This window comes from Haliotis asinina, chromosome 9, assembly GCF_037392515.1.
Source record: "Haliotis asinina isolate JCU_RB_2024 chromosome 9, JCU_Hal_asi_v2, whole genome shotgun sequence".
Lineage (NCBI taxonomy): Eukaryota > Metazoa > Mollusca > Gastropoda > Lepetellida > Haliotidae > Haliotis > Haliotis asinina.
Window position 1 is genome coordinate 36,962,056 of NC_090288.1, and position 15,603 is coordinate 36,977,658.

At 40.1% G+C, this 15,603-nt stretch overlaps 1 protein-coding gene across 1 annotated transcript; it reads left to right on the forward strand.

The window, feature by feature from the left end:
• The first annotated feature begins 216 nt into the window (after positions 1–216).
• Positions 217–876, forward strand: LOC137297225 (fibrous sheath CABYR-binding protein-like). Its single transcript, XM_067829238.1, has one exon. It carries the CDS (start codon positions 217–219, stop codon positions 874–876), a length of 660 nt encoding a protein of 219 aa, XP_067685339.1.
• The last annotated feature ends 14,727 nt before the right edge of the window (positions 877–15,603 follow it).

A 15,603-nucleotide genomic window follows, 5' to 3' on the forward strand; every position in this document is an offset into this window, starting at 1 on the left:
ATTTCCCTACTGAACACAGATCAAAACCATGTGGAGATGTCCATACCTAACATAAAGCAGACCCCTGTGGAGATTTCCCTACTGAACACAGATCAGAGCCCCCTGGAGATTTCCCTACTGAACATAGATCAGAACCCTGTGGAGATTTCCCTACTGAACATAGATGATACCCCTGTGTAGATTTCCCTACTGAACACAGATCAAAACCATGTGGAGATGTCCATACCTAACATAAAGCAGACCCCTGTGGAGATTTCCCTACTGAACACAGATCAGAGCCCCCTGGAGATTTCCCTACTGAACATAGATCAGAACCCTGTGGAGATTTCCCTACTGAACATAGAGCAGAACCCTGTGGAGATTTCCCTACTGAACACAGATCAAAACCCGTTGGAGATTTCCCTACTGAACATAGAGCAGAACCCTGTGGAGATTTCCCTACTGAACACAGATCAAAACCCGTTGGAGATTTCCCTACTGAACACAGATCAGAGCCCCCTGGAGATTTCCCTACTGAACATAGATCAGAACCCTGTGGAGATTTCCCTACTGAACATAGAGCAGAACCCTGTGGAGATTTCCCTACTGAACACAGATCAAAACCCGGTGGAGATTTCCCTACTGAACATAGAGCAGAACCCTGTGGAGATTTCCCTACTGAACACAGATCAAAACCCGTTGGAGATTTCCCTACTGAACATAGAGCAGAACCCTGTGGAGATTTCCCTACTGAACATAGATCAGAACCCTGTGGAGATTTCCCTACTGAACATAGAGCAGAACCCTGTGGAGATTTCCCTACTGAACATAGATCAGACCCATTTGGAGATCATCTTTATTAGACACAGACCACATGAGTTTGGAGAAGGCAAATAGATATAGATCAGAGCCGTGCATAGAATCATTGGGACAAAAGACCCACTCTGAAAACATGACAGAACACGTATGAAAACTTCTATGTAACTTCATGAATTCTGAAAGTATACCAATACTTTGGCTTGACCACAGAGCATATGTTTGTCATGATTCAAATATGAGTGAATGACAATCATGTGCCGAACTGCAAACATTGTCAGATAACATCGTGATCAAAAGCCAGAGCCCCAGCAATCTGTGTATGCATTATATGCCACACAGTCATTTCAACGTTTTAACCCTAAGAGTATAGCAGTCATCCTGGCCTCATCGAGATACTTGTCAGATCAATGGCCAGTGTGCTTTCAGTTAAAAGGACTTTCTAATAACTGCGAGAGAGAGAGCTAAACAATTTTTGAAATGTATGTTTATGAAAGGAGTATTTGGAGCAAGTTTAATTTCCGTTTTTAGAATTTCATCTTTATGTAAAAAAAATGGGATTAGGAACATGTTGGTTTGAAGTGTTGATAGGAAATGCAGGTTGTGGTGCCATGTAAGTTATTACAGATGGAACCAGTCAAATATGGTGATTATATACTTTTTTTTGTTATATTTCTTCTCGCATATGATCATTCGTGTCTGACAGTCTGTTGTCTTTCATCTTGAACGAAATTTTGACAAAATATTTGGGTATGATCGAGAGAAAGCAGTGTTGTTTTTTCCAGTATTTACATTACATATTTGTCAAAATGTTGGCAGATGTTTGATGGGCATTTATCAGTTGGAAGTAACATGACAACATATGGTATTCATTTACAAAGTTGGCTGCATGTTCTTGAAGGATGTATTTGCAACTTCACCATTGCACTGAATCAGTTCCATATACTTATGTTGTATATGGACAGGTGTATTGAAGTCGCATCATCTCCTGCCAAAGAGTTATCTACAGAGTGAGTGAGTGAGTGGATAGGGTTTGACTCTGCTTTGGACGCTATTCCTGTTATATCACAGTGTGTCAGATTAATGGCAATGAAAAACTTGAAGCAATGCAAATTTTAGATATTTACTACTTAAAACACAAAGATGGGCAATATGGATAACAGGATATGCATTTGGGGCAAAATGGGATTTGAACATGCACAGTTATTGTCCTGTCCCACTGGGCCATCTAAAGAATGTCAGGTGGTCAGAATCAGTGACCTGACTGATGTTAAAATTTCCCATAGATGATCACTGCATGTGGTGTCAGTTCTCAGTTTGTCTGACCTGGACCGAGTTATTTACATGCATTAACCATTATTCACTCACTCATCCAAAGTATGGTAGGATAGCCTAGACGTTAAAGTATTTGCTCACCAGTCCTAAAGAAAGATGGTATATTGTATTTTGTGTTTCATTTGAATTCAGAGGGAAGAGGGCACTGGGGTAGCCTTTGGGACAATGCGTCCACTCATCATGCTTATTTATGACCTGGTTCAACTCTGACATGGGTACAACGTTTGAAGCTCATTTCTGGTGTCCCATGCCATGATATTGCTGGAATATTGCTAAAAGCAGCATAAAACCTCACTCATTCATCCAAACTGGAACTCCTTAGACTGGCAGCTTGGCATTGGTTTCAGGTTATAAACTCAAAACCACTTCTTTCATTTCATGACATTTGCAGGAAGATTTTATCAAATTTATTTCAAAATTTGTTGATTGGCAGGCTTAACATAAATGTTTGAATTGTGGCACACCATCAGTTCAGTGATCATGGAAACATGTAAGGAACAGCCAGATCATGGAATCACAGCTTCTGAGTTTTCTGTTATTGTCCAATTGATTGAAATATCAAGTCTTCCATGAATTTCCTGTCACTGAAGATTGCACAAGTGTCGCTATAAATCATTGTCTAAGGCTAGTGTCCTGTACATTGTCGTAAGGTTTGGTCAGAGGCCATACTCTACTAGCCTTTTTAGTAGCCATTTATGATGCCACCATTGATTCCTTCACAGAATGAATATTGATCGACGGGTCATGAATATTGCTGGAAAATGCCGCGAGATCTCTTCTGAAATTATAGGTCCTCTTTGCAAAGGTTGGCAATTGTTGAAGGAACATGGTTGGCCCCATCTTGCTGTGTCAGGATATTAAAGCTGATAGCGAGTGTGTGTGGTTTTATTGTCAGTAGCACTTTTCGGCTTTATCTCGGCACTATGTGACATGTTTAAGGAAATTGTAAACTGAAATGGAGAACTTCTTGATGACCCACAAAATCTGATCTGGTACACCTAATGTCAGTGACTTTGCTTTTTTGGGGTTAGTGTGAATGCTTATGCAAACATAGCTTGGTTAATGAAGCTTTTTGCTTGAGGTCAGGTGGTTTGGTGTTTGGAATCTCATGCAATATTGTAGTGTGGCTGCTCATTTGTTTGTTTGGTAGTGCTAGCCATTTAATACCATGCAACTCTTTAACATGGATAACCCCTCACAGGATACTGACTCCGAGCTACCTGTGAGAAGAGGGTCAGAATTGATCTTCAGTAACCTACGCTTGTTTCTGACTTGATTGACACATGTCATCAGTTCCCAGTTGTGCAGATCAATTCTCATGCTCTTAATAGATGGATTGTCCGACCCAGACATGTCATCATTTCCCAAATGCATAGATCAATGGTCATGTTCTTGATCACTTGATTGTCTGGTCCAGATTTGATTATTTACAAACCACCGCCACATAGCTTGAATATTGCCGAGTGCAACCTCTTGTAAAATGTTGAAAACGAACGACAATCTATCAAAGCAATAACACTTCAGCCAAACTGAATTTTGTTTCCACACCATTCGGAATATACTGCTGAGCGTGTTCTGTGTGTGAAAAGAAGGAAAATTTGACACTGTGAGATATCTATTAGGATTGGATTGAATATGATTTCCACTGAACAGTTTGTGTGATAATAAAACTCCGCAGGAAGTATCCAGGATAATGAGTTAGCAGTTTGTTAATGCTGGTACTTGACAACTGGTACTTGACAACGCAAGGCACACATGATACACATGTAAACAAACTTGATCAATGAAAATTTGAAAATTAAGATAAAACATCACAAGAAACTGAACTATTTTCCTGTTCTTGCTGGCATTGTTGTATGAGCAGATAATGAGATTACTATGTGTATTGTCTCATGTGCTAAACCAGGAATGGTTTTCTTCTGTACTCATATTTCTTGCACTCACTTACACAAGCACTCTCTGATACATGTAGATGCACTTGTACTCATCTGTATTCTCATGTCCACTTGTTCGCTCATTCATGCACATATTCATATATTCATGCATGCACATGTGCTTGTACTCACTCACTCACTCACTCACTCACTCACTCACTCACTCAGTATTCGCTCCTGTGATATAGAGTTTTCTGGGACTAAGTTAATATATGCCTTAATTAGAATATTGTTTTCATTCTTTTTCGTTTTTTTAAATGACTTGACAAACAAAAGGTCATTGGTTTAATCTGTTGACTGCCATACACCAGGAGATATCAGAAAATGGTGCTTATTACACTGCTGTCGTACTCTGAGCATTGAGGGGATGAAACAAGGAATGGTTTTCTCAGAGTTAAACTGGAGCATGGTATTTCAATGAGCGAGCGCTTAAAAATTAGCTTTAGTCTTAATGAGTTAAAGAAGCCAAATCCCATTTCATGTGAAGCGTTTACTGCAAATAGTCTATAAGTGTTTTTGTGTGATATTATATTCTTTTCATTTTGTACAAAAGTAGAATTTGACCTTCATTGTAGGTTTACAGTGGCTTGAAGAGATGCAAGGCATTTGGACAATTATCATTTTGTAGTTCAATAGTTATCTTGTATTATATTGTATGATTCTTCCACTTGTATCTTTCAAGTTTTCTAATCCGTCAAGAATGGAACAATTGGAAAAATATATTCAGACTTTTTCATTTTTGCAACATATGTTTAATTTGTGATTACGTGTCTATCAGTGAAATGAACATTCTATAATGGTTTTTGGTTGAGTCTCATCCAGGATTTAAACCCAGACCTCACAGTGATCTAACCAAGGCCACTGCCATTCCTAAAAAAAGACTTCCTTAAGAAAAAAACCCTTTTGAATCCCTGATAGGTGAACTGAAACAATTTGTCACACATATAACCAATATATGTTCATTTTCACCTTGATGACAGTTATGCTTCTGGTTGTGGTTCAGACCCAAATGAAGTTAGAGTTGCAACACTTTTGCTTGACAAAATGGTAATGATTTGTGTGTCAAATAGACCCTGGTCTTCACAACTGAGACCTATGAAAGTCCAGGGTAGTATAGGTCTTCAGCAACCCATGCTTGCCAAAAAAGGTGACTATACTTGTCGTAAGAGGCGACTAATGGGATCGGGTGGTCAGACTCACTAACTTTTTTGACACATGTCATCATTTCCCAGTGGCACAGTTCAATGCTCATGCTGTTGATCACTGGATTGTCTGGTCCAGACTCGATTATTTACAGCCTGCTGCCATATAGCTGGAATACTCCTGAGTGCACATGTAGGTTCTGAGTAAGAATATAGGTCCCTACCAACCAAAGCTTTTAACAACTGACACAATGGATTGGACTGACTGCATATCAGTGTATCCCAATTGTGCTGGTTGATGTTCACTGAAGCAATAACTGGACTGACTGTCCGAGGTTTTTAAATATATTGACCCTGGTTAGCTATGCTGGAATATGGCTGACTATAGCAAACTCATTGCCAGGGCAGAATGTTGGTAGTTTTGATAAGTAAATGAAAATAACCTATGCATCAATAGTGAGTGAGTGAGTTGGGTATTATGCTGCTGGGCTTCACACACTGTACCCATGTGGGGAATCAAACCAGTTATTTTGGGTGATAAGCAAATCTCAACCAGAAGGCCACCTCACCACCTGCTTTGCTGTAATATGTCACCCTCACTCTCACCCTCAACCTCATCCTCATCCTCATCCTCATCCTCATCCTCATCTTCATCCTCACCCTCACCCTCACCCTCACCCTCAACCTCAGCCTTACCCACATCCTCACCCTCAACTTTATCCTAAAACTCAACCTCACCCTCACCATCACTACACTATCATCATCACCATCACCACCAACCTCTTTCTCACCCAGACAACCACCATAACCAGCACTATCATGATCACCATCACTATCATCGCTATCACTATCACTATTACTATCACTATCACTATCCCTATCCCTATCGACCCGTGAAGGTCCCGGGATAGAATAGGCCTTCAGCAACCCATGCTTGCCAAAAAAGGCGACAATGCTTGTTGTAAGAGGCGACTAGTGTCATCAGTTCCTTTGCCATTGTTTTACTCTCTTAATCACCCTCATCCTCACCCTCACCCTCACCCTCACCCTCACCCTCACCCTCACCCTTACCCTCACCCTCAGCCTTACCCACACCATCACCCTCAACTTTACCCTAAAACTCAACCTCAACCTCAACCTCAACTCCACCCCTACCCTCACCCTCACCCTCACCCTCACCCTCACCCTCACCCTCACCCTCACACCCTCACACTCACCCTCAACCTTACCCACACCCTCACCCTCAACTTTACCCTAAAACTCAACCTCAACCTCAACCTCAACCTCAACCTTACCCATACCTTCACGCTCACCCTCACCATCATGCTCACTATTATTATTACTACCATCACCATCACATCACCATCACCATCACCATCAATATCAACATCACCATCAACTTCTTTCTCACCCTCACCTTCAACCTTACCCTTACCCTCACCCTCAGCCTTACCCACACCCTCAACTTTACCCTCACCCTCACCCTCACCCTCACCCTCACCCTCACCCTCACCCTCACCCTCACCCTCACCCTCACCCTCAATATCAACATCACCATCAACCTCTTTCTCCCCTTCACCCTCACCCTGACCATCACCATCACTGCACCATCATCATCATCATCACCATCACCATCAACCTCTTTCTCACCCAGACAACCACCATAACCAGCACTATCATGATCACCATCACCATCACAATCATTATCACTATTACTATCACTATCACTATCGACCCATGAAGGTCCCGGGATAGAATAGGCCTTCAACAACCCATGCTTGCCAAAAAAGGCGACAATGCTTGTTGTAAGAGGCGACTAATGGGATCGAGTGGTCAGGCTCACTGACTTGATTGACACATGTCATCAGTTCCGAATTGTGCAGATGGATGCTTGTCTTATTGATCACTAGATTGTCTGGTCCAGACTTGATTATTTACAGACCACTGCCATACAGCTGGAATATTGTATTAGCGTAAAACTAAACTCACTCGTTCACTATCATCGTCACCGTCACCGCCACCGCCACCGTCACCGCCACCGTCACCGTCACATCTAAAACATCATCATTACCATCACTACACTATCACCCTCACCCTAAACATCACCTTCACTAAAACCATCACCAGCACCAGCACCATCACCAGCACCAGCACCAGCACCAGCACCAGCACCAGCACCAGCACCAGCACCAGCACCAGCACGAATTCTGTTAGTAGCCTCTTAAGACAAACATGGGTTGCAGAAGGCCCATTCTCATCCAGATCTTCACTGGTGGTTATACCAGAGAGTATGCTGGCTGTTATCAAACAAATTTCATGAGTAGTCAAAGGCAAAATGGAGTGATTAGAATTACATTTATCCAGCATCCTCCATCATTTGTAAATATCTTTTCCTCAGGACCATTTTTTTTCACAAACCATGATAAACTTTGACATTTATGAAGTTAGTAGTGATTTCACACAGAACTTCTGTTTTCATGCATTCTCCATAGTAAAGACCTTGTTTTGAGACCATGTTCTTAAATTCTTTCAAAATGAAAATTTGCCTCTAAAATGTTTTTTTCCAATGTTTCGGCTAAACTTAGGAATGTATTGTTCTATTACTGTCCAATATGATGTAAGTCCAAAGTATATAAGTAGTATTTATATTTACACATCAATTCTTGACTGTAACGTTTGTTCAGCAAGTATGTTTTTTAAACAATTTGCATTTGAGTATATGTGCAGATGTGCTCCAGTGTCAAGGCAATATTTTCATAATATATGGGTCTTATATAAGTCTAGGATTTTTTTGCATGTTTTGTCTCGAGGCACAGAGCTATATAGTCGTACACCTAAAATAATGGTGGACAGGGCTGGACACTTAGGTTCATTAGCTTACCAAGACAAATTGCAGAGTACAGAGAGACAGACTTGAGTTGACAGTAGCAGCATTATTCATTATTTGCCAGGAATATCCCTGGATTACTAGATGTAAAACCTTCACAGGAACAAGGAAACATTGTTAATGTCACAGTCAGACATATTTCAGATGTATTCCAAGAGTCTATACTTGGTAAAGATTGTAGTATGATGGTAACAATGGACAGTGACACATGATCTCTCTTTCTGTCTTCTATTTTCTTGCCACCTCTCTCCTTCCCTTATTTTCACTTTCCACATTATTTACCCCCTCTCACTCTTTCTCTCTCTATCTTTCTCTCTTTTTGATCTCTCTTTTCTTTTTCTCACTCATCTCTCCTCATTTGAATCTCTCCCTCACCCTCTTCCCCACCTCTTCTGTCTCTCTCTCTCCCGTCTCTCTCTCTCCCTATCCTGCAATGTGTCTTCAGTAACCCATGTAATAATTGTCATAAGACAACACATCTTATCATTGATTATGTTGATCACTGGATTGTGTCGTTCAAGCTCGATTATTTACAGACTTCGGCCATATAGCTGGAATATTGCTGAGAGTGGTGTGAAACTAAATTTACTTTCTTAAATAATACATTTTCATGACGATGCCTCACAATAAAGCAGAGATTCCCAGTCATCATGGAAATGTTTTGATGATACCAGGTGTTAATGATGAGTGGATAATCTGAACCAACCGTCGTCACCCACCACAAACACTTCAGGCAAACACCTGAACAAACAGGGAAGTCGTATTAAGTTCCTGTGACCGTAGATGGGGTAGGTCAGTGTTAAAACACTTGCTCATCATGTCGAGGATGCAAGTTTGATCCCACACATGGGTATTATGTGTGAAGCCAATTTCTGGTATCCCCCATCATGATATTACTAAAATTCGGCCAATTTTATTTCTTTTTTATTTTGATCTGCCAGCCATATTTTTTTAAAATATGAACAAACAGTAACAATAAATGTTCCATGCTTGAAAAATGAAATTAAAAAAATATGTTAAGATATACAGAAGTGAGATCTCAGCTATGCAAGGCAGTTTGTTGGACACAAAAACACTGGCATCGGTTCTCAAAGACTTTAAACTGAATTATCTTACCATATTTGTCCTAGAAATCAATGCTCCTGCCTTTAGGTTTTCTGAGAACAAAAATCCATGAAACAAGGAATAAAACTGGTGTGCTTTAAAGCAAAATACAACTAAACTCACACTCATTCCAATCTCAGATTCTAATGATTATTGATTATTGTTTGTTAGCCCTATACCTGTTCATGGAGGATGGTGTTTTTTTCTCAGTACTTGCCTTGCCTTTGCATGTGTTCATTGTTGGAGCCACTAGCTGGGCTTGTACACTCACTTTTTAACAAACACATGGTATCAGGATTATTTAATGCAAGATTTCTTCTGTTTGTGGCCACAGTTATTGTCTGTTTTATTCAGTTTCATTTTTTTATTACTTTTTTTTTACTTTGCATTTTGTCATAGTATTTGGATAGGGAAAGGGTTTGGTTGCTTTAATTTGCAGTTGTTGTTGACCTCAGTCACTCAGCTCATATATTTCTGGATGTTGATGCAATAAATACGTAACTCACCATCCATGGTGTTTCCAGAACAATAACTAACACACATCGAGATACTGAATCTGCTATGGAATTACTGAAACATGTCTATAATTCCTCTTGGCCAGACTCCATGCCAATTCAAGGAGCTGGAGAGCATTCACGATCAGTTTATGATAGCAGAAAGCTACAGATTATCGACTTTTTGAGTTGACCATGTTTTTTCAACCGAACAGTAGCATGTTATTGTAAAGTTGTAAGGGTTCTGAAGTGCTTAGACCATGCCTCATCTAAGAAAACCTGTTAATTTTAAATTACGAGCAGACAGACTCAACGGAAACAATGATTGTCCGTAAATATAGTTACAAGTTCCAAATGAAACCTCCAGTCACTTCTAGTCTCGGATGATCACCATGGCCAGACCATAAATACCTGATACCCAGACTAAAAATACTTTGTCCACTCAGCAGGTATAAATCCTTCACACAGATGCAAATGGAACCGATTCCAATCACCTTCAGGTTGCACCAAAAACCATTAACGAGACTGCTGTTGGTAATCGCACACCTTGCGTTAATTACAGTCCTCCCAAAGACTCACTCTTTTGTTTCAGCTTACAATCAGACAGACATGGTTCTATGCCCTGCCCTGACCACACAGCCATTAAACTATTGTGGAACATAAATTTGTTCTAACTACTGTCTGTCCTGACAAGACTATGACTGAGAAAGGGACATAAATCAGCGATAATAATTTACACTTTTATTGACTTTCTCCAGTGACATTAGCCATGGAGGAATAAAAGTTATTTTATATGGGCATGCCCTGTTGTACTGCAAATATAAAATGACATAATGATAATTGATGTTCACAAGGATGCCGTGGAGTTTATGGATGTGTCCGAGATGTTGGCATTATTCAACGGATTGTGATGTTGACAGAACCAAGGATGAAGAAGCCCCTTGGTGAATTGTTACAAGGACATGCCTGATGGATGTTCAAACACTGACAATTCTAACATAGGCATCCATCAGCCAGCAGCTTTAGTGTATTGTGCCATTGGAAGAATGCTTTATGGCCCATGTTTTCAATAGTGTGCCAGGAGTATTGTAAATGCTAAATTGGTCAGGATCTGTTTGATGGTTGAGTGAGGAATTGGTGAACGGTTCAGTGAGCAAGTAGGGTGTGTTGAAGAGTATTTGTGTCACTGATTGAAGGATCGAAGGACGATCTATTGTGGTGGTTCAAGGATGGGTGTTGTGCCAGGAGTGATGGACTCTTGAGACCTGAGTGTGTATGGTTCTTGTCTTAATTGGTTATTTTGTCTGTGGTGTGGTAGGTTAAGAAGACTTTTCTGGCTAATAGAGGAAATTGAAACTGGTCCAAGTAGGTTATGTTTGTAGGACTTGGCATTTGGCATTTGTTTCTTTAAGAATATAAGGATAAGCTCATGTTGGATTATTTTTAGCATTTTTTATTGATAGTAGTGTGAGTCAGAAAAAATTATGAATTACAAGATGCTGTAATTATAATACATATGAAGGTAAGGTAATTTTGTCATCTTGTTTAAGTAATGTTCTCTCATCACATCGACAAGCTGGCTTTGATTCCCCAGATGGAAACAATGTCTGAGGCCCATTTCTAGTGTTCAGGGTATGATCTTGTTATTTTATCATACAATGGATAGGGTTCTCAGCTGGATAAAGTCCACGGATATTTTCGGTATCTGTTGTGGTCATATATGGATACTGATGCAAATTAGATAGGTCATATGCAAATATTGGGGACTACTTTCACAGTGTAAACAAACATGGCGTCAAGGATCGGTGATTGTGTCTGGATTGATGGCTGTGGTAACGATACTGTCATAGATATGCAGACACATCCCACGAAATTTAGTTTCATGATCTGTGGCAAATAAAATCACATTTTTTTTAGATTATAAAGTAAGAGTGACATTGTATGATAAATAGGTTACCATGTGAGTGTGTTTGGGGATGGTCAAGATCTTGCATTAGGAATAAACACTGTGTATTTAGCTCACCAAGGCTCGCTAAATAAAATGTTTATTCCTAATGCAGGATATTAACCATCCCCAAACACTCGTGTGATAACCTATATATATTCCAAAAAGTAGCTTACTTACTTAGTTACTTACTTTGTGAAAGTGAATATTTTAGGGGAGGGATTTATGTGTTCCCATGACATGCAGGGGTTAATAACAAAATTTCAAATTTTAAAGAATGTGACTTGTTTGTAACAATCAGACGACAAGGCATCAGATTATTGAGGATAATTGTGTCACAAGTATTGCAGCTTTTTACAGCGCTGGTTCCAACATAAGATTGTACATGTATATCAGTGTCTGAAGGTTGAAGCACATGTAGAAATAGAAGAACAATAGAAATGTGTACAGAGCTATTGCCAACATGACGAATGTATCTGTACATCAGTGTCTGAAGACAGAAACATATGTAGAAATGGAAGAACAATAGAAATGTGTACAGAGCTATTGCCAACACGAAGAATGTATCTGTACATCAGTGTCTGAAGACAGAAACATATGTAGAAATAGAAGGACAATAGAAATGTGTACAGAGCTATTGCCAACACGAAGAATGTATCTGTACATCAGTGTCTGAAGACAGAAACATATGTAGAAATGGAAGAACAATAGAAATGTGTACAGAGCTATTGCCAACACGAAGAATGTATCTGTACATCAGTGTCTGAAGACAGAAACATATGTAGAAATGGAAGAACAATAGAAATGTGTACAGAGCTATTGCCAACATGACGAATGTATCTGTACATCAGTGTCTGAAGACAGAAACATATGTAGAAATGGAAGAACAACAGAAATGTGTACAGAGCTATTGCATTGTCTGAAGACTGAAGTATATGTAGAAATAACAGAACAACAGAAATGTGTAAAGAGCTAACATGCATACTAGTTTCTGAGCAGAAAAGGACAATTTCTTTAACGAAAGATCTGTGTACAGAGCTGTTACCAACATGAAGAATGTCTCAGTACATCAAACTCTGAAGGCTGAAACATATGTAGAAACAGAAGAACAATAGAAATGTACAGAGCTATCGCCAACATGAAAAATGTATTGGTACATGTGTGTCTGAAGGCTGAAGCATATGTAGAAACAGAAGAACAATAGAAACGTACAGAGCTATCGCCAACATGAAAAATGTATTGGTACATGTGTGTCTGAAGGCTGAAGCATATGTAGAAATAGAAGAACAATAGAAATATGTGTTCAGAGCTATTTCAGTGTACTCATGAAGGTCCGGGGTAGAATAGGCCTTCAGCAGCCCATGCTTGCCACAATAGGCGACTATGCTTGTCATAAGAGGCGACTAACAGGATCGGGTGGTCAGACTCGCTGACTTGGTTGACACATGTCATTGGTTCCCAATTGCGCAGATGGATGCTCATATATTTGATCACTGGATTGTGTGGTCCAGACTCGATCATTTACAGACCGCTGTCATATAGCTGGAATATTGCTGAGTGCGGTGTAAAACTAAACTCACTCACTCACTCACTCACTCACTATTTCAGTGTCTGAAGGCTGAAGCATATGTAGAAATAGAAGAACAATAGAAACATGTACAGAGCTATCGGATGTTAATGAGGAACTCACTCACTCACCCCAACACAGTACAATGACCTGATTTTACCAAAATGCATCTGGTACCAATTGGTTGTAACCGTAATGAAGAAGGTAAATATACGGTTAATTACATCCGCCCCACTCATGACATACCACAGTTGTTGGGTTTAACTGTACACAGAACCTTGTCTACTTGGTGAAGCTCCTTCGTCTGACCCAACATCCATCCAGTGACACATGCTACAGTTGTCCTTGTCCCTCATGCCCAGTTTAGCTGCGGATAATTGTCTGAACACTTTCTGTCTGCCCTCTGTCTCCAGAGAGCACTATCAAACATTTGTATTAGATTTACTTCAGTTAAGTAATTGATGTCACTAAAAGAGATGGGCGCTCTCTCCAGGTCTTTCCTTTTACACAAGTTTGTCCAACATCAAAATGTGGAAGGTTTGGAAAAGGCAGCCATTAGAAGCTCCACAATGTAAAGTCCAGAGATTGGGTGGATGTTTCGTAATGACTTCCGTCATTAAATTGCCACTTGTATAGCTTAAATTGGCTGGTTAGACTCACAAGTTGTTGCCTTGAATACAAGCTGCAGCTTCATAGAGAGGACTTCACAGAGACATTCAAATATATGTCAAGGTGTACCTTGATTGGAATCATTTACTTAATGTGGACTGTATTGAGCAATGCATAGGCCTTGAACTGGATGACTGTGTGTTCAGACAGTTGTTGCATAGCTATTATTCTGTCAATGTGTCAAATCTGTAACTACTACCGCATTTTAATCCTGAAACAACTACCCGTGAAGGTCCCCGGGGTAGCATAGGCCTTCAGCAGCCCATGCTTGCCAAAAAAGGCGACTTTGCTTGTCGTAAGAGGCAACTAACGGGTTCGGGTGGTCAGGCTTGCTGACTTGGTTGACACATGTCATCGGTTCCCAATTGCACCGATCAATGCTCGTTGTTGGTCACTGGATTGTCTGGTCCAGACTCAATTATTTACAGACCGCCGCCATATAGCTGGAGTATTGCTGAGTGCGGCGTAAAACTAAACTCACTCACTCACTCACTCACTCACCTGAAACAACTGCTACATGAGTTACGCAGACAATGTTCCAGTGAATCCAAGTTACAGCTTTAGCATCAGTTGATGTACAATGACCTCCCCAGAGATCTGTTTGGTTTGTTGTTTAATGCTGCACTCAGCTGTAAGGTGGTGGTCTGTAAATCAAGTCGCTATCAGATAATCCATTGATCAGCAGCTTGAGTATTGAGTTTTGCAATTGGTACTACTGGATAGTTGATGACATGTGTTAACCAAATCAACAAACCTGACCACCCGGTCCTGTTACCTCATGTGGCAAGAATGGACCACTGAAGACCATTTTTAATGCAGATCTTCACAGGTCGCCAGGGACAATGAAGTTATTACATAGTGTATCATTGGTGAACTGTAACCATGGTATCAGTTTTGAGGTGTGGGGTGTGAGTTTGTGTTGCTTTTAGCAATATCCAAGGAATATCATGGCCTTCACACATTACAAACATGAAACAGGCCATGACTTCCACCCACGTGCATCAAATTTTTAGTAATTCATTACACATGGCAATAGGACTTGTTATCCATTAATAATTGGGTGACATGGATCAAATTACATCTAGATAGATGTTGGATTGAGTCAGCCTGAGACCTAGTAATTAATCACAGGATCTATTTCTCTGTTAGTTTAGGTGTTTTTCAGAATTTTTCATAGCATCTCATGAATTGTCAGAACAAAGTGTTGTTGTTTTAGTCAAAACAGTTCAGATATCAATGAATTGGGAAAAAAGTCAAGTGAGCTACAGCAGGTTGTGGATGTCTCTTTCAATTTTCAACCATGAGAATATGCTGGTTAGAAGAAAAGATCTACAAAGACATCAGCAAAAAGGTCTGTAGTAATAACTTAGTAACTTGGTACACCTGTGAAGATCCAGCTAAGAATTGGTCTTCAGCAACCAATTTTTGTGCTGAGAGGTGACCGACAGGATCAGGTGGTTGAAATGGACTTGGTTGAAACATGTCAATCTTTCATATGCCATGAGATCCAGTTGAGTTGTGACAGTTGTTTTGTCTTCTACACAAAGTGTAATCTCCTCAGATCCTCATTAGAATTAGTCTGAAGCAACCAATGTATGTCTTAAGGTGAGAGAAAGGAATCAGGTCATCAGACTCGCTGGCTTGGTTGACTTGACGTTCATCACTGGATTGTCATGTTGACATTAACAAAGGTCTTTTATCAGTCTTCCACCAGCTGAAGTCCAAGTCAGA

What these genes read in the sequence shown, in the direction of transcription:
- LOC137297225 (XM_067829238.1), top strand. Translation starts at nt 217, where the DNA reads ATGTCCATACCTAACATAAAGCAGACCCCTGTGGAGATTTCCCTACTG.